At 37.9% G+C, this 24,829-nt stretch overlaps 1 protein-coding gene across 5 annotated transcripts in view; it reads left to right on the plus strand.

The window, feature by feature from the left end:
* Positions 1-24,829, plus strand: part of STAG1 (STAG1 cohesin complex component) — a 362,716-nt gene that overhangs the window by 247,234 nt on the left and 90,653 nt on the right. For all 5 annotated transcript variants that reach the window (XM_062214276.1, XM_062214273.1, XM_062214286.1 and 2 more), the window contains 4 exons: positions 8,208-8,306; positions 9,024-9,103; positions 13,577-13,684; positions 17,633-17,747. In XM_062214276.1, coding sequence (XP_062070260.1) covers positions 8,208-8,306; positions 9,024-9,103; positions 13,577-13,684; positions 17,633-17,747 — 402 coding nt within the window. The remainder of the gene's footprint in view (positions 1-8,207; positions 8,307-9,023; positions 9,104-13,576; positions 13,685-17,632; positions 17,748-24,829) is intronic.

Genomic DNA, 24,829 nt, shown 5'->3' on the forward strand with positions numbered 1-24,829 from the left:
TGACCACAGATTTGGGAAAATCAATGGTCTATATGACTTAGAAACAAACAACTATCCATGGAAAAAGTTACTAAATTGTGTATGTAGAAATAATCTGTATAAAGGAAGAGGTATGTTTCACTTACACATTGCTAACAAAGGTATATTAATACCATGTTCAGTGGAGTTTTTAAGCCTCTCTGATCATCTCTGTGTACTTTACTTAGATATTGATGTATGTATTAATTTCTTGTGAAATTTACATTTGATGTTCCAACTCGAACTTCCTTGCATCTTGTTTCTCTGAAAACTGCTGTAGTCATTTGCCTTCTCTTGAAACTGTGCCTCTGACTTCAGATTCATCCTTGCTTCTTTCAAATGAACTAATCAAATTTCTGTGTTGGCTTTTGAATTTTAGCATTTATAACCTACTCTAATCTCCTAAATAAGCAAGAAAAAAATTTTGTGTGAGTATAGTATAAGTTTTTTCAGTAGAAAAACAGTCTCTGGAAACTAAATTGTTCTCTTCAGTTTTCTACCCACCAGTTTTAATTCTGTCTCTGTTAGGGACACAGAAAATGCTTAACTTAAATATGGCAGTAGTAGTCTGTCTGTTCTGAACTAAATATCTTAATCTCTTTTTGGATTTATACTCATGATACCAGATTGCTTTTTTTAGGCATTGCAGTTTTTCAATAATGCTTTGTACTACTTTGGCATTTACTGTATGTCTTAGTCTGTTTTCTGTTGCTGTAACAGAGTAGTTGAGACTAATTTTAAAGAAAAAGAAATTTACTTTGACTTATGATTCTGCAGCCCCAAGTGCATGACCCTGGCATTTGTTTGGCTTCTGGTGAGGAAGCACATTGAGTGTGTGTAGAAGAAGGGCAAGGGGAAGGTGTCTAACTCCAGTAATGGTTAACACATTTCTTCAAGGAACCATTAGTCCACTCATGAGGTGGAATTCTCATGGCCCAACACTCTTATTTAATTCTTCAATAAGAGTTCTCCCAGAAAGAAACCATGTCTAAATCATAGCATCTTAAGTACACAATTCTTGTTATACTTTCTTACGTGTGCTTGATTCTTTGTGGTCCTTGGACAGAATCTATATTCAGTTAGCTAACCTCATTTCCTCCTCTTTGAGTTGGCTCATCCCACATTCTGTTTCTCTAAGTTCACCAGAAACCTTTTTAGCCCTATATGTTGCTGTGTTTCTCTCAAGACTACTGCTGCTTTCCACTCCTTCACCCCAGCCACATACAGACACATCTGTTACAAGGCAGTTCTCCTGAATTTGGTCAATTTTATATCTTTCGTGGTATTACCCTTTAAGTATACATAGTACACATTCACATTTTAACAACAATTAGCATTTTATTTTGGAAACATGAATTATTCTTTCATAGCAATGGTGGTGGTTATGGCATTAAGTAGATTAAGACTCTGCTTAGGACACCCACATCCCGTATCAGAGTGCCAGTTTGAATCCTGGCTACTCTACTTCCAATCCAGCTCCCTCATAATGTTCTTTTGGATGCAGCAACTGATGACTCAAGTACTTGAGTTCCTAAGACACATGTGGGAGACAGAGATGGAGTTTCTGGCTCTTGGCTTCAGTGTGGCCTAGCCCTTCCAGTTACAGCCATTTGGGGAACAGCAGTTGGAAGATCTCTCTCTCTCTGGCTCTTACTCTGTGTTTCAAATAAATAGATAATATGTATCTCACTGTAAAATTATGCTTACCTTTTTTTTTTTTTTTGGCACAACACTTTTTATAGCACTTAGAGTTTTTTCAAAAGTGATCTTGCATGAATTTTAATCATTGCCTTTTTCACCAACAAACCGTTTTTTTCTATGTTTTTAACAGGAAGCTAGAATCAGGAGCCAAGAATCAAACCCAAGTTCTCCAGTTTGGAATGTGGGCATTTTAACCAGCATACTAATTATTAGGCTACATGCCCATCTTTTAAATTCTGTACTATAATGGATACCATCTTTTTTAATTTTCAAGAAATTCTGTAACCTAGGCAGGACATACTTTTGGTGAAGAAACAAGACATAAGTAGAAAGGTAGTTGATTGGGAATTGTCACTGGTGAAGATAAAATTCATATCCTTGCTCTACCTGTAATTTGCTATATGAATTAGAATGAAATAATTTCCCCTTTATTGACCTTAGTTTCAAATCTGTAGAGGGAAAGAAGTGAGTCATGCTACCTTAGAACTAGGGTTGTGATTTCATCTTAGGACAACTGTTCTCAGTCTTCTCATTACATAAGACTTCTGTTGAGTTTCCACCTGTCATGTTTCATGAAATACCATGTTTATGAACCAGTTCCATAGATCCCCATGAGCTACACTTCAGTCTAGGTACCCGTTACAGTTAGTTTCTCTGGAATCTTATCTTCATTGCTACTAGAAGTTTTGGTCCATGCTGATTTGACCTTAATCTGAAAGCCAGGAGAGGCCTGTGTATATCATGGAGGCTACTAGTATCAATCTTAAGAAACCTGCCTTATTTTAGATTTCCATGTAGTCTTTCAGCAAAAGACAGAGGAGAGGAAAAGACATGCTATCCTCTAACACAAGGGCGTGAGCCATATATTTAGCTTAAAAAGTCATAGGAAATTAGTTTATTCTCAAGTGTATCTACCCAGATGTCTTCTAAACTTCACTTCTCTCCTGTCATATCTCTGATTTGGGCATAAATTTGTCTGGGATGCAAAGTCTCTTAAATTCTGCCATTCCTACAGTTGAATACTAGACTTGCTATTCAGAATAATCAGTTCTCTCTGTGTAGCATATAAGGATCTTGTTAATAAAATTTTGCCAGAAAAAAAGGCAACATGTGCTTTGAATTGGTGATAATAGTTTGAGCCTGTCATTTTCTCTCTTTTGCATCTCAGTGACACTGTGCAACACTGAGTGAATTCCAAGTCCAAATAGTTACTGTTCCCTCAAATATAGGAATATATTTTATCCACATATGAAAAACCTAGCAAATACACTACTATCCTACATCAGGAACTATCAGTACTTACCACATTGGGTCCTTCCTCATAGCAATCCATCCTTCAAGTAATCCAACCCAAAATCTCATCTCCTCTTCCTAGAACCATTCTTTGTATTAGTTACCTTATGGCACATTCCCTGGAAGCCAAGCATGAGTCAGGGATTTTTGTGCTAGGGATATATTGAGGTTTGTCCTCTTCCTGAAAGTTTAATGTAAGGATGCCATTGTTGTACAGCTGGTTAAGCTGCTGCTTGCCACACTGGCATCTCATATCTGAGTGCCAATTGAGGTCCCAGCTATTCCACTTCAGATTCTGCTTCCTGCTAATATACCTAGGAAGGCAGTAGATGGCCTAAATATGTGGTTCCTGCTACTTGTGTGGAGACCAGGATGGAATTCCTGGCTCCTGGTTTTGGCTTGCCTTAGCCCTGGCTGTTGCAACCATTTGGAGAATGAATCAGCACCACAAGGAAGATCTCATTCTGCATCTGCCTCTGTCACTCTGCCTTTCAAATAAATAAATACATTTTTTAAAAAGAAAAGTATTATAAAGCATAAAGACAGAGTAGCAAAAATGTAACTCATTAAACCAAGTATATATTACGTTTAAATTGCATTGCCATTTCTGAACAATACAAATAGAGGCCAATAGTGACGCTTCATAAAAATGTTGATTCCTTTTCCTTTCTCTGAGACCCAACCTTCCTCTCCCCCTTACAGAATTCTGTCTTGAGTAAAACATTTAAATACAGCATAAATAGTAAGCATGAAAAAAATAGCAAGAATTGTCCCTTTTCTTTTCTTTTTATTTTATTATTTTATTTTTTTTTTGACAGGCAAAGATAGACAGTGACAGAGAGAGAAAGGTCTTCTTTCTGTTGGTTAACCCCCAAAGTGGCCGCTACAGCCAGCACGCTGTGCCAATCTGAAGCCGGGAGCCAGGTGCTTCCTCCTGGTCTCCCATGTGGGTGCAGGGCCCAAGCACTTGGGCCATCCTCCACTGCCTTCCTGGGCCATGGCAGAGAGCTGGTCTGGAAGAAGAGCATCCGGGACAGAACCCGGCGCCCCAACCGGGACTAGAACCCAGGGTGCCGGTGCCACAGGCAGAGGATTAGCCAAGTGAGCCGTGGCGCCGGCCGTTTCTTTTCTTCTTATAAAAAAGAACATGACCACAAAGACAGGCAGGCAGAAACTGACTGAGGATGTCTAATAAAGACAATTATTTTGGGGATGAGCTAACCTACTATCATGGTAGGGTGGGACAGTGTGGAAATTCAATCTGTCTGAGACACCAGTTCCCTTTTTGCCCTTACAAGGGTGGAAGGGTCAGATGGAAACCCACAACTCCTAAAGATGGCTTTTATAGCCTCCATTTCCAACTTCCCTGCATGGAGAGAAAGCAGGGCATGCAGCATAGCAGTGATCTCACTGACACAGGAATCTGCTGTCACCCCATGAGTTTTAAGAGAATATTCTGGCCGGCGCCACGGCTCAATAGGCTAATCCTCCTCCTGCGGCTCCGGCACACCGGGTTCTAGTCCCGGTCGGGGCTCCGGATTCTGTCCCAGTTGCCCCTCTTCCAGGCCAGCTCTCTGCGGTGGCCGGGAAGTGCAGTGGAGGATGGCCCAAGTGCTTGGGCCCTGCACCCCATGGGAGACCAGGAGAAGCACCTGGCTCCTGGCTTCGGATCAGCGCGGTGCGCCAGCAGCAGCGTGCCGGCCACGGCAGCCATTGGAGGGTGAGCCTACAGTAAAAGGAAGACCTTTCTCTCTGTCTCTCTCTCTCTCACTGTCCACTCTGCCTGTCAAAAAATAAAATAAAAAATAAAAAGAGAGTATTCTATAGTCTTATAAACTCACTATTAAAGACACAGGTGTCCCTGTCTCCATGTGTACCAGAACAGTGCTGGAAAAATTGGGAAAAATAAAGATGAAATCTCCTTTGGAGAATGATCTAAAATTCATTTGATAAGTCTTCATTTTTAGAAAAACCACCAGAATGCATTACAAATTGTAAATTCATAATCGTTATGACCTGGCAGTTAGTAGTGCCCTCCTTAGGCAGGGACCTGATTTCATAAGTCCCATGGTTACCCCATTGTTGTCATAAAAGTGCTAAAGATTTTTTTATACCATGTCCCACTCTGTCTATTCTTTCAGCCTTAAGAAATTCATCAAGAGAGGAATTAAAAAGAGCTACTTCTGTCACAGCATTCACCACAATGCTGCTTCACAAACACAAGGGCTCTTCAGAGGAGAACTCTTCTGTAGTTCTGATCTGAAACGGGCTTGAAATTATGTGTGGTGTGCTGTTTTTCTTCTTTTGTCCTTAAAAACAGAAAACAGTTGGGGAGGTGGTTTAAACACTCTCACTCCTCCAAAAACCTTTACAAAGATCACAGGGATCTTCCATGGACTATAGGGAAACAGCTAAGTTGGGGATAATGTGCCACCCAGTGTGTCCTCAGATCCTGGTGAAAGGTAGATGAGTAGGAAGAAAACCAATACCAGTGACTCCACTTCTAGCATGAAGAATGGGGGTCTGAAGAAATTCAGTTATAGGCCGGCGCCGCAGCTCACTAGGCTAATCCTCCACCTTGCGGCGCCGGCACACCGGGTTCTAGTCCCGGTCGGGGCGCCGGATTCTGTCCCGGTTGCCCCTCTTCCAGGCCAGCTCTCTGCTGTGGCCCGGGAGTGCAGTGGAGGATGGCCCAAGTCCTTGGGCCCTGCACCCCATGGAAGACCAGGAGAAGCACCCGGCTCCTGCTATTGGATCAGCGCGGTGCGACAGCCGCAGTGCGCCAACCGCAGCGGCCATTGGAGGGTGAACCAACGGCAAAGGAAGACCTTTCTCTCTGTCTCTCTCTCTCACTGTCCACTCTGCCTGTCAAAAAAAAAAAAAAAAAAAAGAAATTCAGTTATAGATACTGACATTGGTCAGTTGAGAAGTCATGCCACTGTGGAGGAGAAAGGATGCTGCTGTCCTCATTTGTCCAAGGCACTAAAGTCCATTCATGGGAAGGGGAGGGAGCGAGGAGGTTGTTCTTCACCAGCATCTTGTACTCCATGTTAAAGACTATTAAAGATACTCCAGTAATAAATAGCATTTCCAGGACTCTCCATGGTGTCATTTTGCCTCTATTTTTAAAATTGTTTATTTATTCAGTTATTTGAAAGGAAGACTTACAGAGAGGTAGAGGAAGAGAAGTCTTCCATCTGCTGGTTCACTCCCTAAATGGCCACAACCTCTGTAGCTGCGCCAATCCGGAGCCAGGAGCCAGGAGCCAGGAGCTTCTTCTAGGTCTCATATGCTGATACACTGGCCCAAGGACTTGGGCCATCTTCTACTGCTTTCCCAGGTCATAGCAGAGAGCTGAGTCAGAAGTGGAGCAATAAGGTCTTGAACTGGTGTCCATATGGTATGCCGGCACTGCAGGTGGCAGCTTTACCTGCTACACCACAGCATCTGCCATGATAAATTGTTTAAGATTTATTTATTTGAAAGGCAGAGTTACAGAGAGAGCATGAGAGACGAAGACCTACCTGCATAATCACTGAAACAGCCAGCACTTGAACCTGATGTTGATATTGCAGGCAATAGTTTAACGCATTATGCCACAGTACTGGCTGCTTGCTTCTGTTTTAAGTGTTGTCTGTTTTCCTGACTGTTTCCACTAGAAAGTAAAAGAGAGCAGTAGGGGTTGGCACTGTGGCGCAGTGAGTTAAAGCCCTGGCCTGATAAGCCAGCATCCCATATGGGCACTGGTTCTAGTTCCAGCTGCTCCTCTTCTATCCAGCTCTCTGCTGTGGCCTGGGGAAGCAATAGAGGATGGCCCAAGTCCTTGAGCCCCTGTGCCAACATGGGAGATCTGGAAGAAGCTCCTGGCTCCTGGCTTCGGATTGGCTCAGCTCCGGCCATTTTGGCCATCTGGAGAATGAACCAGTAGATGGAAGACCTGTCTCTCTGCCTCTACCTCTCTGTGTAACTCTTTCAAATAAATAAAATAAATCTTTAAAGAAAAAAAAGATAACAGTAAATTTTTTTTGCATGAAGAAATGATGTTCTTTTTAAAAAAACAAACAAACAAAAAAAAAACATTGAGAGGTAGAGTTACAGAGAGAAGGAGAGACAGAAATGTCTTCTGTCTGCTGGTTCACTCCCCAAATGTCCACAGTGGCTGGAGCTGAGTTGTTTCAAAGCCAGGAACCAGATGTTTCTTCCAGGTCTCCCACACACTGCAGGAACCCAAGCAATTGGGCCATCTTCCACTCCTTTCTCAGGCCATAAACAGAAAAGAGGAACAGCCGGGACACAATCCAGCAACTATATGGGATACCAGTGCCACAAGTGTAGGCTTAGCCTACTATAACACAGCATAGGCCCCATAAATTATGTCCCTTTAAACCATTACATCTCATATTTTTGATTCTGTGAGTATTTTTTAGAGATTTATTTATGTATTTCAAAGGCAGAGTTAGAGAAACAGAAATAAAGAGAGACTGTTTCTGTCCACTGGTTCTCTCCCCAAATGACTGCAACATCTGTGACTGGGCCAGTCTAAAGCCAGGAACCAAGAGTTTCATCAGGGTCTCCCATGTGGGTTCAGAGGCCCAAACACTTGGGCCATCTTTCGTAGGCCCGTCAACAGTGGGGAGCTGGATTGGCAATGGAGCAGGCACCCACTTGGGATGCTGGCATTGAAGGCAGCAGCTTACCCTGCTGGTCCACAATGCCAGCCCTTCAATTCTGGAAGAATTGCCATGACATATTTATTTCAGAGTTACCATAAGTGCTATATTTATTGCTCAATTTAAGTCTTTATAGTTGTGTATATAGGATGATAAAGGGTTAGTATAGGGATATAAACGGTTAATATGAAGCTAAATTTGCCCACAAGATTGTTTAGTAGTTACAGAAAGAAGAAATGAGAATATCTTTCTCTAATTATTGTCACAAGTTCAAATGCTAAGTGGTACAGGATACTGTAGGAAATACACCATGTTGAGTCAGCTGATAAATGTCTGCAAAAAATGTAGCTTATTAAAAAGTTATGCATTTTAAATACAAGTGCAACAATGTAACATATGCTCAGTCCTATTCTGTATACAACATGAAGTAAGTAGAATGATTGAGGTAGATTTTATAACATTTGTTGTATGGAATTGACTACTTAGATTGTGGTTTTTTGTTTTTTTGTTTTTTTATTTCTGTAGCAAGGGGAAGTCAGGCTGAAGTGTTTGAAAGCTCTGCAGAGTCTATATACCAATAGAGAGTTATTTCCCAAATTGGAATTGTTCACTAACCGATTCAAGGTAAGCATTAAGAATGGCGAAGTTGTTTTATTTTTCACTTTACAAATGCTAGTTGTAAAGTTGGTTCACTCCCCAAATGGCCACAACTGCTGGAGCTGCACCAGTCCAAAGCCAGGAGCCAAGAGCTTCTTCCAGGTTTCCCATGTGGCTGCAGGGGCCCAAGAACTTCTTCTACTAGTTACTAACTAGTCCATCTTCTACTAGCTACTAGCTAGGTTAGCAAATGACATTACTACATCAAGTATTAATTTCATATTTAGTACATATTCTTTAAACCTATATGAATACTTGAATGAATCACTGCTTTACCTAAGATATTACCAACATGAGCTCTTGCCATTGAAAGACTTCTCCTGCTAAAAATAAAAATGCCTTTATATATTGTCTTTTATGAATAAATTTTGTAAGTTAAGGTATAATTGTCATAGTGTTAGTGAGTAAGAAGTATTTTAACTTACAAACATATATTGCCAGAAACACTGCCTTTGTATGACTGGGACTATAATGTGGCTTCAAGAATAAAGCTTTTTAATTTTATCTTTCATTAGCATTCCATAAATACCCTCCAGAATATTGAGCGGAATTCCAAAAGTTTGCAGAAAAATGGAGTTAAAGATAAATTTATTTTGTTGTAAAAATTTTCAGATTCTTACATAGTTTTATCATAATATACATTTTTTCTGTTTATGGTTGGTTTGTTTCACAACTTTTTTTCAGGATCGCATTGTATCAATGACACTTGATAAAGAATATGATGTTGCTGTGGAAGCTATTCGATTGGTTACTCTTATACTTCAGTAAGTATAATATCTGTTAATATTTTATTTAATTTTGGTATTTTAATATTTTCCCTCAGCATTATTATTCCATGTAACCCTTAAATGACTTCTTATCACATAAAGTTCTTCTACATTTTAAGATCAGATTTGAAACAAAGTGTTTTCTGTTTTTCTCTTTTTGTTTTCTATTTTAACTGTGTGTTGTTCCTTCTATTAAAAGTTACTTTATTGAGGCCAGCATTGTGACTTAAACTGGTTAAGCTGCCACCTACAAAACTGGCATCCAATATGAGTGCCAGTTCAATTCTCAGCTGATCCACTTCTTATCCAGCTCTTGGCTAATGTGCCTGGGAAAGCAGCAGAAGATGGCCCCAGTGCTTGGGCTCCTGCCACCTACATGGCAGACCGAGATGGTGTTGCTGGTGCTTGGCTTTGGCTTGACCCAGCCCTGGTTATTGTGGCTGTTTGGAAAGTGAACCAGCAAATGGAAGATCTGTCTCTTCCTCTCTCTCTGTCAATCTGCCTTTCAAATAAGTAAATCTTTTTAGAAAAAAATTCTATGCAGTCTATAAAAAAGTAACATACCTATTTAAAATAAACAAAACAAAAACTCCAGAGAAAGGCAGCTTTAGAGGAAGACACCTCAAAAAGATAAATTTTTCTTTTTATTTTTTTTGACATGCAGAGTGGACAGTGAGAGAGAGAGAGACAGAGAGAGGGGTCTTCCTTTACTGTTGGTTCACCCTCCAATGGCCGCCGCGGCCAGCACACCGCGCTGATCCGAAGCCAGGAGCCAGGTGCTTCTCCTGGTCTCCCACGCAGGTGCAGGGCCCAAGCACTTGGGCCATCCTCCACTGCACTTCCCGGCCACAGCAGAGAGCTGGACTGGAAGAGGGGCAACCGGGACAGAATCCGGCGCCCAGACTGGGACTAAAACCTGGTGTGCCAGCGCCGCAGGCGGAGGATAAGCCTAGTAAGCTGCCGCGCCATCCAAAAAGATAAATTTTTCAAATAGGCTATTTATGAATGCTATACTTGTAGAAACAAGAGAAATAGAATAAGGTTGCTAAATTCTTTATACTAATGTTATACCTTTATCTGTACATTGACTGAATACTGGTAAAATTCTGCCTGAGTATATTTTCTGTCAAAGGCATTGCAGATCCTCCTTTGCCTCCATTATGAAGCCATAGTAATCATGAGCTGAGAGGTCTGTTATTAGAACTTCTTTTTCCCATCTGCTCTATGTTGTTTTTTAATGTCACACTATAACATATGTGATCAGCATGGCCTCTTCTGTTATTTGGTGATTTTTCTCCTCTTTGTCTTTTTAATTCCATTTAGCTACCTGAGGATTATTTTTCTTTTATATGGGTTCTTAAGATATACTTGTCATGTGCCTTAAAAAGATTTTAAAGGTTAGAACCGCATTGAATTTTATGGTATATTTAGGAAAGAATGAAGTCCTTTACTATATTTTATGGGTATGATTGAAAATGATGGATAACTTTATTCAAATGTTAGGTCTTTTTTCATAGGGTTTAGCTTTATTCAGAGGTCTTATATATTATATATTAATTCTCATGATGTTATGTCATTTTAGTATGTCCTTTCTACTTTGTTTCTGCTGAGGCAGAGAAATCTTTTATGTTGGTTTTGTATTTGAAATCTATTGAAACTCTTACACATTCTTTTTTTTTTTTTTACAAGCATCATTCTATCTTTTTTTTTTTTTAACTTTTATTTAATGAATATAAATTTCCAAAGTACAGCTTATGGATTACAATGGCTTCCCCTCCTCCCCCCCCCCACATAATTTCCCTCCCATCCACAACCCTCCCCTTTCCTGCTCCCTCTCCCCTTCCATTCACATCAAGATTCATTTCCAATTCTCTTTATATACAGAAGATCAGTTTAGTATATATTAAGTAAAGATTTCAACAGTTTGCCCCCACATAGCAACACAAAGTGAAAAAATACTGTTGGAGTACTAGTTATAGCATTAAATCACAATGTACAGCACATTAAGGACAGAGATCCTACATGATATTTTTTTTAAAAAATTGATTAATTTTCTATGCAATTTCCAATTTAACACCAAGTTTTTTTTTTCATCTTCAATTATCTTTATATACAGAAGATTGATTCAGTATATACTAAGCAAAGATTTCATCAGTTTGCACCCACACAGAAACACAAAGTGTAAAAATACTGTTTCAGTACTAGTTATAACATTACTTCACATTGGACAACACATTAAGGACAGATCCCACATGAGACATAAGTACACAGTGAGGTCCTTGGCCCATCTCTTAAGTGGGTTGTTTGTTTTGTTGTTGTGGATTTTCTTGATTTCTTTGTAGATTCTGGTTATCAATCCTTTATCTGTAGTATAGTTTGCGAATATTTTTTCCCATTCTGTTGGTTGCCTCTTCACTTTCCTGACTGTTTCTTTTGAAGTACAGAAACTTCTCAATTTGATGCAATCCCAAATGTTAATTTTGGTTTTGACTGCCTGTGCTTCTGGGGTATTTTCCAAGAAGTCTTTGCCTGTACCTATATCTTCACATTCTTTTTTTAATGATTCCAACTTGCCATCACGTACTTTTCCTTTTTTAAAAAAGATTTCTATATTAATTTGGAGTGCAGAGGAACAGGACAGGATTGGGAGGACATATATCTTCCATATGCTGGTTTATTTCTTAAATGGCCACAATGTCAGATTCTAGTCCAGGTGAAAGTCAGGAGCTCGTCAGGAGCTCCATCAGGGTTTCCCACACGGTAGCAGGAGCCCAAGCACTTGGGCCGTCATCCACGGCTTTCGCAGTTCCGTCAGCAAGGAACTGAGTTGGAAGTAGAGCATCTAGGACTCAAGCTGGAGCTCTGGTATGGGATGCTGACATTGCAGGCAGCAGCTTAATTCACTCACTGTGCCACAATGTAGGCTCCTAAGTTTATGCTTTTCATGTTATGTTGATTCTGTTGGTTTTACTGTGTAAATATCATGTGTAAACAATTTCAGTTTTGTCTCACTCTTCCCTAACTTTATAATTTGTTTCATTGTCTTAGCCAGAACCTTCAGCACTATAACAACATTATTGTGATAAAAAATGTTTTTGTTATTTTTCTACTCAGACATTTAAAGTACTTTGTTTCTATGATTTCTGGAATATATTTTTTGATATGTGATAAAAATTCATTTTTATTCAGGTTTTTTTGGGAGGGGGGATTTTTGTTTCATCCATTAAGGAACTTGAATTAAATTGATAGATTTGTTTAATGTTAAACCACCCTTGTACTTCTGGAATAATTGCTATTTGTATATGATATTTTGTTTTATTTTGATCTGTTTAAATACAATGTTATTCTTAAATTCTCATTTAGGATTCTCAAATCTGGTCAAGAATAACTTTGACATATTTTCCCCACAACTTTAAAGTCAAGGATAAATTCATGTAGTTTTTTAGTTTCTTTTTGAAGGATGTTTTCATACTTTTTTCCTTTTATGTTTGAAATATTTTTTAATTGTCAAGAAGTACTTGTACATATTTATGGGACATAGCCTCATATTTCAAAGTACATGTATACAAAGTGCAATGATCAGATCAGGATAACTGACGTGTTTGTCATACACATACTTTTTTGTGTTAGATTAAAATTCCTTTCTATAAGCTGTTTTGAAAATTTCAGTTAACTGTTGTCAGTTATATTTATCCTTCTGAGCTATAGAGTTTTTGAAGTTTTAGCTCCTATACAGTAATACTGCCTATATCCATAAAAATCCTTTCACCATCCCCCCCACCCCACCCCTACCCCTACACCATTCTCAAGCTGTAGTGGCCACTATTTTATTCTCTACTTCTATTTACCTTGTAGCTTACACATATAAATGACCATGCACAGGTTTTGTTTCCTTGTGTCTGACTTACGTCACTTAACATAATGTTCTGCAGTTCTATTCATGTTGCTTCAAATGACAGAATTTTATCTTTTTTATGGATGAATAATGAAACATTATGTTTAAGGGGTGTTTCAAAAAGCTCATGATTGTTGGGCATTGTGATGCAGCAAGTTAAGCCACAACTTTGTATGCCTGCATCGCATATTAGAGTGCCTGGAATCAAGTCACCTCTACTTCCAATCCAACTTTCTACTAATGAACCTGCGAAGCAGCAGATGATGGCTCAAGTACTTGGGTTCCTGCTGCCCACATGGGCTTCTGGCTTTGTCTTTTATCTTACTTCAAAAAGAGTATTTCCTTGTAACTATGAAAGACATATAATTAGATTCAAAAAATACAGATAAAACAAGAAGACAATTAAAATGTCCATATTCTTTCTAGCCATATATGCTCACAATGACTCTGAGTATCTTGAAATACATACATACACAGTATGCTGTGAGTTTTACAATGAATTATGCAATATTTAAATAAAGGCAGAAGTGAAGCTAAACATTTGTTTTATTATATGTAACTTTCTGAATTTTTAGTGGCAGTGAAGAAGCCCTTTCTAATGAAGACTGTGAAAATGTTTACCACTTGGTATACTCAGCACATCGCCCTGTTGCTGTGGCAGCTGGAGAATTCCTTCATAAAAAGTGAGTTGTTTATCTCTGAAAACAAGTTCTGTTTTGTGTTTTGTTATTGTTTATAGAAGACTAATATGATTGAACAAAGTGCCGAAAGTGTCTATTTCAAATTCTAGGAGTTGTGATAGCCTTAAAGCATGACTCGTACCCCTTAGAAAGGTGTAATCCAAAACATATTGCAAGGAATCTGTGAGGATGATTCTCACTTAGGGGTGTAAGTAAAGATTGGTGAATTAAATGAGCTCTCCAAAAGCTACTGAGATAATTGGTACACAAGCTTTTTCGCCTTTTAAAATTGTGATTTCTCGGGTCAGTGTTTCACACAGTGGTTAAATCACCTCTTGAAATTCCCACATCCCCTAGCATAATACCTAATTCAACTCTCAAATCCTCTGTTTCCAATATGGCTTCTTGCTAATGCAGACTCCGAGGCAGTGGAGTTTAGCTCAGTTACTTAGGTCCATGCCATCCACATGGGAGACCTGGATTGAGTTCTGCTTTCCTGAATTTGGCCCGTCTCAACTCTGGCTGTTATAGTCATTTGGGGAGTGAATTAGTGGAGGGACATTCTATCTGTCTTTCTACCTCTCAGATAAAATTTTTTAAAAGTAAATTTAATTATAAAAATTTCTGAGTTCTTATCTTACGTGACAACATTTGTGATCTAAATGTAACACGGTATCACCTTCAAAATGCCTGCCAACTTTGATTTTTTTTCCCCCTTATTCTCTCCATTGGGTTGAGGATTATTTTGGTCAGTAATGCATAGTGATACACAATTGCAATTTAATTTTAGAAAAACCATCTATGTTTTTGGCAAAGTATAGAACTAATGAGAGTTTATGAATGTAAACCCTCCTATGACACACATTTTTGATCATGATTTACTAGTTTATGTTCTATAATTTTTAGTAGATTGATTTGTTCTTAAATATTCTGCTTTTCTGCATGTAGCTTTTATTTTGTTTTATATTTTGTATCTTTGCTCATGGTTTTAATTTAGTGGACTTGATTATTGGCAGATGAATCTAGAAGTCCATTCTGTTTACTAATTTATGAGTATGCTGAAGCATAGGTATAAATCATGCCCTGGACAACTGTTGTGCATCAATGGTTAACTTTGCTAATGAGCAAGCCTAGACCTTCATGCATCTTAGTGTGCGTCTGCATCTTAGTGCTACAACATGTAGTTCTCTGCTCAGTTGTACCTCTGAAAGTAGAAAGAGTTGTTCCCAAGTGAAAAATCTTTCTTAAGAAGAAAGCCAGCTACTAGTGCATGCCTGTAGTGAAAGTGAAGAAGAAAATCCAGGTTTTCAGGCATGAGTTTTAAAATAGTGTATTGAATTTGCCAGTGACTTTGATGTTTGTGGTTACAGAATAATGCCATTTCCTTATTTATCTTGAGATGTTGTCAGTCACAGATAGAAAGAGTGCACTATAGTTTAAACTTCTTCCTTTTTTCAGGATTATTCTTAGTCTGTAGTTTCTACTTAAGTTTTCAAAAAGTTTGTTTTTGTAGAAAGTATTCTAAATCACTTCTCAGCCTTTTGGCTAAGATCAAGTATAGAAAGTATTGCTTCTGTAACTTAAAAGACAAAATAAACTAAAGAGGTTTGTTTTGTATGGAATACTAGGCATAAACTAATAGTAATTGAGTTAAGTCTTGCATATATTTATTTTATCTGCATGATGTTTTCCTTTAAATATTTGTTTTCATTTATTTGAAAGAGAAAGACAAATAGAGATCTTCCATCTGCCTATTCTCTTCTCAAAAGCCTGCAACAGCTGGGGCTGGACAAGGCCAAAGCCAGGAGCCAGGAACTCCATCTGGATCTCTCACATGGGTAACAAGGACCCAAGAACTTGAGCCATCACTTCCTGCTTCCTATTATGCACATTAACAGGAAGCTAGAATTAAAAGTAGAGCTAGGATGCTAACCTAGACACTGTAATAAAAAGATGCAGGCATCCCAAACAGCAAATTAACTGCTGTGCCAAACACTCACCACTATGTTGTATTTTTCTAAATTTGAAATACTTGTCAGAATTTTAAAAATTGGGATACATTACATAAACTCCTGATTTCTTTGTGAAAACAGCCAATCTTAGGCAAATAAATGAAAGCTTCACTCTAAAATCTAATTTTAGGTCCCTGCCCTGCAGAAATTCACAGGTTGATCTTTTGGATTTTTTTAATGATCTCTTTTTGTTCTTAATTTTTCTTTTCTTCTCTTTTTTTAAAGATTTATTTATTTACTTGAAAGAGTTACACAGCGAGAGGAGAGGCAGAGAGAGAGAGAGAGAGAGAGGGGTATTCCATCCGCTAGTTTACTCCCCAGATGGCCGCAGTAGCTAGAGCTGAGCGTATCCAAAGCCAGGAGCCAGGAGCTTCTTCCAGGTTTCCCACACTAGTGCAGGGGCCCAAGGACTTGAGCCATCTTCCACTGCTTTCCCAGGCCATAGCAGAGAGCTTGATTGGAAGTCGAGCAGCCAGGACGCGAACCGGCACCCATATGGGATGCCGGCACTGCAGGTGGTGGCTTTACCTGCCACACCACAGTGCCAGCACCCTTAATTTTTATTTTCTTGAAGGGAAGAGAGAGATCACGCTTCCATCCACTGGGAGGATCACCAAATGGCTGCAACAGCAAAAATTTAGCCAGGGTGAAGTCAGGAGCCAGAAACTCTACACAGGTCCCCCACATGGATAGCAGGAACCCAATTACATGAGACATCACTTGCTGGGTGTGCATTAGCAGGAAACTGGATGAGAAGCAGAGCTGAAATTCAAACTCAGTCACTTCCATATGGATTACAGGTGTCTCAAGTGGTGGCCTAACCTCTTGGCCCATTTCCTGCTCCTCATACTTTTGTTTTTTAAATCATGATTACTTCTTGCATTCTTTTTTGCTCATATACTAATACTTAAAACAGAACTCAACCCAACAAATTTCAGTGGAGTGACATTAATGTTAAATATCATCTAGTAACAAAAATGTTTAGCTTATTTTCCAACAATACTTAAGAACTGCTCAAGGTGTCTTTCTTCCATGCAATGCTGTGAGTAAAAGGAAAATTGCAATGAACAAAGAAAACACCCGTGTTGAAAATTCTATGCTTGAGTCCCTGACATACACATGGGAGAAACAGACTGATTTCTAGGTTTTTTTTTTAACTTCAGTCTGGCAATACAGATGTTGAAGCATTAGGGGAGTCTGTCTCTCTCTCTCACTATCACTGTGCCTGTCCAAAAAAAAAAAAAAAAAAAAAAAAGACATACCTGGCACTCTGTATATCTCATATGGGTATTCTTAGGTTTGAGTCCCAGCTCCACTTCTGCTTTCAGCTTCCTGCTAGTGCACACACTGCAAGGCTGCAAGTGATGATCCAGGGACTTGAGTTCCTGCCATCCATGTAGAAGGGCCAGATTGAGTTTCAGGTTCCTGGCTTCTGCCTGGCACAGTCCCAGCTGTTACAGGCATTTGAAGAATGAACCATTACATTGAACTTAATTAATTATTGAAAATAAAAATTTTTATTGTTATTGCTTCAACATTTGGTTAGATGCTATCATTACATTATTATAATTATGAGTTGTAATTGTAAATCAATATTTAAGGAAATAGAGCTCAATTTATAGTTACATACTCTAGTATCAGTCATACATGATAATAACAGTACTTTGATTTTCATACATATTTGAACATTGATTATTCACCAATAATAAGTTTTCTTTTATATTTTATATATTATTATCAAACTATATGAAATTGTTCAGATCCAACCATTTTTTTTACTTACAAAGACATCAGTTGTGTATTTGTATTGAAATAGATTAGTAATCTGTGATCTTGTTGCTTCTCTTTTTTGTAAGTACTAAAATTTTTTATAGTGAAGGGAAATACTGAATTTCCTATCCATGTACATTTGTAATATTCTTGTCTTATTTATTTGTAGACTGTTTAGCAGACATGATCCACAAGCAGAAGAAGCATTAGCAAAAAGGAGGGGAAGGAACAGTCCAAATGGGAACCTCATTAGGATGCTAGTTCTTTTCTTTCTTGAGAGTGAGGTAAAAAAATTTTAATGTTACTCCTTTTTTTATTAATTGCTATATTAAATAAAACTGTCACTTGATTCATTATCACTAAGGTTTTAATCATTTGATAACAAGCTTGTTTTTTATAAATTACTTGCAAGAATTGCTTGATTTTAGAATCAGTACTCTACCTTTCATTGGGAGAGACTCTGAATATGCATGTAGGTGTAGATCAACTATTGGTAGTATAAACTGACAATTGTTAAACTTTTACAGTACTCCACTATTGCAGTACTGTGTTTTATCATTACTTTTTGTTTCTCTTGAAGTTGTGTCCTTGGTCTTTAATTATTGCTTAAGCAGTTTATTGAAAGTTGTCAAGCTGTTACAACTGTTAGTACAATCTTATTTGAAAATGATTTGATAAGGAGAAAGAAAAATATGGATTCAAATATTTTAATTGATAGTTGTACAAGTCCCATAGCAATGTTTCCATGTGCTATAATCAGTTATAATTAACAATCATAGTGTAGTATCTACAAGGATCTATTCTCGCAGCCTAACTTCGAGTTGCCTACTTAGCTGCTGCTTTATACTTTGTGTTTCTTTCTGAGCTAAACCTAAACAGCTGTGCATGAATGAACTTCTTGGTTTAGTAAAGCATGAAAATAGAGTTAGGAATATAGTAAAGAACAGAGATCTAGGGTTCTTAATTTTATTTTGAAAAAGTCTTTTAAATTTATATTACAATGTCTTGGAAGAAGAGAAATATTTTAAAGATGCTTTGGGGGCTGTCCTTTTGGTGTAGCATGTAAAGCTGTCACCTGCGATGCCAGCATCCCATATGGGTGCCAGTTCGTGTCCCAGCTGCTCCACTTCTGATCCAGTTACCTGCTAATGGCCTGGGAAAGGCAGTGGAAGATGGCCCAAGTGTTTAGGCTCCTGCACATACATAGGAGACCTGGATGAAACTCCTGGCTTCTGGCTTCAGCCTGGCCCAGCCCTGGCCTTGGAGCATCTTGAGAGTGAACCAGTGAATAGAAGATGTATCTCTCTCTCTCTCTCTCTCTCTCTCAATAGAAGATGGATATCTCTCTCTTTCTCTGTAGCAGTGAATTTCAAATAAATAAAAAGATTCTTTTCTCGAGTTTGAGCATGCTAGAGAAACTCTCTAGAAGTAAGGAAGCGAGTCACAAAGAAAGAGCCTATATGAAAAAAAACTGAAAAATAAGGGGTCTTTAGGATAAAGCAAGGAGGAAAGTGGTAAAAGTTACTGATGTTTTCTGAGTTGGGAATAGATAAAGACTAAAGTGAGAAAAGCAGCTGGAGAGTTGAATTTGAGTAAAGAATGTGCACAAGAATAGTGTTTTAAATGTGCATACAAATCACCTGGGGATCTTGTTTAAAATGCCAGTGCTTATCTGATAACTGGAGTGTGAGCTGAGAGTCTGCATTCCTGCAAAGCTCCTAGGTGATGCTTATGTTCCTGGTTCAATGACCACACTTTGTATGGATTTAAAATACTATTTTGTTCACAGAGCAGTTGTGGGCACATTACAGAATAAAATGCAGTATGTTAATTTTTAGGATATCTAGTAGCTATCACAGTTATGATAGACCATTCCAGTTTTTATATCTTTAGTGTTCCCTAGGCTTGAGAGGAGTAAGATCTATAAAGTATTGTTCAGGGGACATTAGGTACAGCAGTTCTGTCACTGCTTGGGATACACACATCCGGTATCGCAATGCATGGGTTTGAGTTTCAGCTCTATTTCTTATACAGCTTCCTGCTAAAGCAGGAGGCAGCAGGAGATTGCTCAAGAACTTAGGTACTTTTTGCCCACTTGGAAAGCCCAGATGGAGTACCAGACTCCTGGCTTCTGTCTGGCCTAACTCTGGCTATTGTAGGCAGCTGGGGAGTAAACCAAATTTTTTAAAGTATTATGGAAAAATCAAGTCTCATCTTAAAGATGGCTTTATAGGCAGAACAATTTCAAATATGATTAGAGTTGAAACATACAAATATTATAAACTGCTGAAAATTTAGGGGATATATTGATGTTGGCTAATTGAAATTTTTTATTAAAAATTTTTATTCTGAATGCTCAAGGACTTAAAAAGATATAGATCTTCATTTTAGGCAAGTTTTTATTAAAGCAGTAATTTGTATTACTGTAACATCACTACTGTATTCCTGTGTTTGCAAAAGTGTTACAGCAGAATTAAAACATATATCTTAATTCTTTGGTATGGCATTCTTGTCAGCTGCAAAAGCAACTGCAAATCGTAAGAGTTTTTTGTTGATTCATGCTGGTTATATTGGTCTTTATGGTGTCCTGTGCTTCACCAAAAACATTCTTTGTGAAAATCTTTCTTCTTCCTCTCCCCGCCCCCAAACAATACTATTTGTTATTATCTTTAACTGATATATGTAAACTGCATGTGTTTATGGGGTGTGATATGATGTTTTAAAACATATATACATTGTGTGATGTTTAAATCAGGGTAAGCGTATCTGTGTCCTCATATATCAACTCTTTATAATGAAAGTAGTCAAAATTCTCCATTATAGCTTGTCTTTTTAAGAAAACCATACATTATTATCTAAAGTTAGCCTGCTATGCAATAAAGAATGCCTTTCTCCTATCTGCCATAATTCATTACCCATTAATCAACTTTCTCCATTCCTCCCAGATTCTGTTAACTACATTCTACTCTCAACTTTAGTGAGATTAACTTAAAATTTTTGCAGCATGAGTGAGTTCAGGCAGTTCTTTATTTTTAAAAATGTATTAATTAATTAATTTATTTAAAAGGCAGAATGACAGAGAGCAAGAGACAGAGATAGAGCTCTCCCATCCATTGGTTCACTCCCCAAGTGGCCATAACTGGATAGGTCAGGCCAGGCCAGGCCAAAGCCAGGAGCCTAGAACTCCATTTTAGTCTCCCATGTGGGTGGCAAGAGCCCAGGCACTAGATTTGCAGCTTTCCCTGGCTCGTTAACAGTGAACTGGATCTGAAGTGCAGCAGCTGGGACTCAAACCAAACCTCTTATGGGATGTAGTCTTAAGGGATGCTGGTGTGGCAGGCTGAGACTTAACCCCCTTCACCACTACACCAGACCCTAGAAGTCATATTCTTAGAGTGTCATGAAATCCTAGTTGTGTCCTTCACTGATTTCTGCTTTGTTTGACTGTAGTACAAGTTAATGAGTAAAATGTTACTATAGATGATTGAAATATTGAATTTTAAAAAACGTTAGAAATCATAAAGTAGAATGAGTCTATATCTTATAGGTAAGTGAGAATGACTAACTGGGATTCATTGTTTTACTGGGAATTGAAATAATGATATTTTAATGATAGAATAATAAAATGTCAAAGAGATTAATAGTTTAGATAAAATAATGGAAACTAAGATACCTACCTAAGTTATAAGTTTTTTTATTTTGGTCTAAAAATTGATTTTTTGTTTGTTTGTTTAAAGATGTGCTTGTTTATTTCAAAGACAGGGAGAGAGAGGGAGAGGTCTTCCATCCACTGGTTCACTCCCCAATTGACTGCAACGGTCAGAACTACACCGATCCAAAACCAGGAACCAGCAGCTTCTTCCAGTTATTCCATGCGGGTTCAGGGGCCTAAGGACTTGGGCCATCTTCCACTGCTTTCCCAGGCCATAGCAGAGAGCTTGATCGGAAGTCAAGCAGCCAGGACTCAAACTGGCTGCCATATGGGATGCTGACACTGCAGACGGTGGCCTTACCCACTACGCCACAGTGCTGGCCCCCAAAAAGTGATGTTTCTAAGCTATCACAGCCTATGTAACAGCCATTGATTTCAGGTGACAAAATACCTCATATTTTAGATGCATGCCAAATAGTAGAGTAATGGTACTTGAATGTGATTAGTCCAGATTTCCCTGTAGTTAGTGTCTGACCGTATAATTTATAGTACAAACTGTGATACTTTTCAAAGGACATGGAAGCTATTAATAATTATATGAAACAAAAGTACTAATCCAAAACATGTCTGGTCAGTGTGGAAGTATAGTCACTCTCCTTGTAGTTACATGGCATGAGGAGGCTAATTGTGATAATCATTTAGTATAGAAAATTGACAGCCATATTAATGATTTATCAAATTTCCCCAAAATGTTCATCTGTAGACCATAAATGACAACTTTTGCGCTTTTTTTTTAATGTTATTCAAGATTCACCAATGGCTAGATGTATTCCAGCAGAAGTAAAGAGCTTAATATAGGTGTGTTTAGAAATTTTTAATTTCTTGGAAAGATTATTTTCATTAAAGGAGTCACTCTGGGATCCCATTAGATTCTGAACTGTTTTAGTTTATTTAGCTATCCGATAGAAGGGTTAAAAGGTAGGGAAAACATGAAATAAAATATTAGGAATAACTTTGAAACCACTAAAAGATGAATCAGAGTATAAATAGAAAGTTGTAATTAAGTCACCAGGAAGATATGATAAGTTTGCCTTATATAAAAGCTTAGAGGAAAGTATATAAAATAAATGCTTCTTAGATCTAGTAGGGTAAAAGCCACCTAGATTTAAATATAAGTTATATAAATTGCAGATTAAAGTTAATTTTATTTTAATTACTATTTACCATAAAGTGACTCTTTACCTGTTAATGAATTATTATTTCTGTTCATTTGATTTCTAAAAGGTAAAAAGTATGCTTGAAACAATTACCTTATTTTCACATTTTTATGAAATTATAACACTAAAAACTTTTTTAAAATTTACGTGTTTTTTTGTTTTTTTGTTTTTTTGTTTTTTTTTTAATTTTTAGGGTTGCAGTTACTTTTTAATCACAGTTTCTTTCATAGCAATTGAGAATGCCTCAGGGCCTTCCTTACTGTAACTTCATCTTTTCATTGCTAGTACATATATAGTATCTGACAAGTGATTTCCCCCAATGACCACGTTAGAAATTTTTTGGCCCCGGCTTTGTGGCCTAGTGGGTTAAGCCTCCGCCTGCAGTGTCGTCATCCCATATGGGCACCAGTTCAAGACCTGGCTGCTCCACTTCCGATCCAGCTCTCTACTATGGCCTGGGAAAGCAATAGAAGGTGGCCCAAGTGCTTGGGCCCCTGTACCCATGTGGGAGATACAGAAGAAGCTCTTGGCTCCTGGCTTGGGATCGGCATATCACCGGCCTTTGCAGCCAGTTAGGGAGTGAACCAGCAGATGGTAGACTTCTCTTTCTCTCTCTGCCTCTCCTTCTCCCTCTGTGTAACTCTGACTTTCAAATAAATAAATCTTTTAAAAAAAAAAGAAAGAGAAATTTTTGTTTATTTTTCTTTCAAATATGGATTTACCTTTTATTCTAGCAGAAATTTGAAAACAAAAAGTTCTGTGGCTATCACAGTTAATGTAAGTCAGAACAGTTACTGTAAACATTATGTCAAGCTAATCCTTGACTATATTGTTCTGATAACTGTTGCCAATACTAGTGAATTTGAAGCTCCTTCCAGAAAATGGGCCAATGCATTATTTGTCCTTCCTGGTATACCTTTTTAGTTTGAAATAATTGGCTGTTGATGTAAGCAGAATGCATTCTACTGCAACTCTACGTTATAGTCAGAATGAAGAGCAAATTGTAAAAGAAGTTAGCATCTACGTTAATAGTGCTGGTTACCCCATACCCAGAATTTTTTATAGAAGCAGTGATAACATAAAAGACCTGAGTTTTAGGATGCCTTGGTTCAAGGCACAGAAAAATTAACCTTAAGAAATCTGATGCTAATGTTATTATACTTCCTAAAGGCTTGAATTGTACCATCATGCGTTCCATTGAAAATCTCAAGCTAAATTAGTCAAGATGAAAGAGATTTTGTCAGTTCACTAGAACTGTGAGGAATATATTGAAGCTGTAAAGTAAATGGGAATAGACTGGCTATGCTGTGTAACCCAGAGTCCTGTGAAACAAAAAAATAGAAAACATCAGTTATCCCAGTTATGTACATAGATTAACATGATTTATTAAAAGTCAGGTTAACATTTTGGATTGAGACAAAGAAACGAAGAATAGATATATGTTATTACAGACATACTGTAGTCAGAGCAATGCAAAAAGTTTCCAAATAAAAGACTGGGTGAAGGCTGGATATAACTAGTAAATGCTTAGAAAAAGATAGTGGGCCTTGTGGTATAGCAGATTAAACTGCTACTTGGGATGTCCATATTCCCTGTCAGAGGGCCAGTTTGATTCCTGGCTTCTCCACTGTCCATCTAGCTTCTTGCTCATGTATCTTGGGAAGCAGTGGATGTTGGCCTATATACTTGGGTTCCTACCACCCACATGGAAGACCAAGATGGAGTACTCAGCTCCTTCCTTGGGATGGCCTAACCCAGCCCTGGCTTTTGCAGGCATTTGGACTGTGAACCAGCAAATGAAAGATCTCCTTTCTCTGCTATTCTGCTTCTCAAAGAAATGAATATTGATTTAAAAAAATAAAAACTATGATGAAAGGTAAATCAGAATTGAAAACCAAAAATATTAAGAGGGACAAAAATTATGTTTTATACTTATGGAATCTATAATCTACTGTATATATGTCATAATGGAATGTTTACCTATTCTATGAAAAATATGTGTGTTAAGCATAAAAGCATATTTATTGAGCATAAGATTTTTAAACTTTGGTAAAATAATGTATAACAAACATGACTTTTGAATATACTGTTTACTGTCATTAAATATATAGGCATGGATATATAATCATCACTGTTAATCTCTCTACGAAGCTTTTTCAAAATCTTCCCAAACTGCAACTGTACATATTAGAAAATTTCACCATAGATTTTAATAGCAACAGTTTTGAAGCAATTGTTTTTCAGCTTTTTGCTTTGGGTTTTCATCTTTGACACCAGATTGTACACCACTCTTGCCATTATGTTAATGATGTTCTAAAAATAGTGTCTTGAGAAATGTGAATTTGAAAAGTTTCAAGAACTCTCTTTGCAAACCTTTATCTGTCTTCTTTCCAAGCATAGATAGAAATCAGTATTGTCTACCCCAGTTTTGACAGCATTCACTGGGAGACAATATACTGTGTGTTTGTGGCCAGCGCCGTGGCTCACTAGGCTAATC

This window comes from Lepus europaeus, chromosome 2 (assembly GCF_033115175.1).
Source record: "Lepus europaeus isolate LE1 chromosome 2, mLepTim1.pri, whole genome shotgun sequence".
In the NCBI taxonomy this organism is placed as follows: Eukaryota; Metazoa; Chordata; class Mammalia; order Lagomorpha; family Leporidae; genus Lepus; species Lepus europaeus.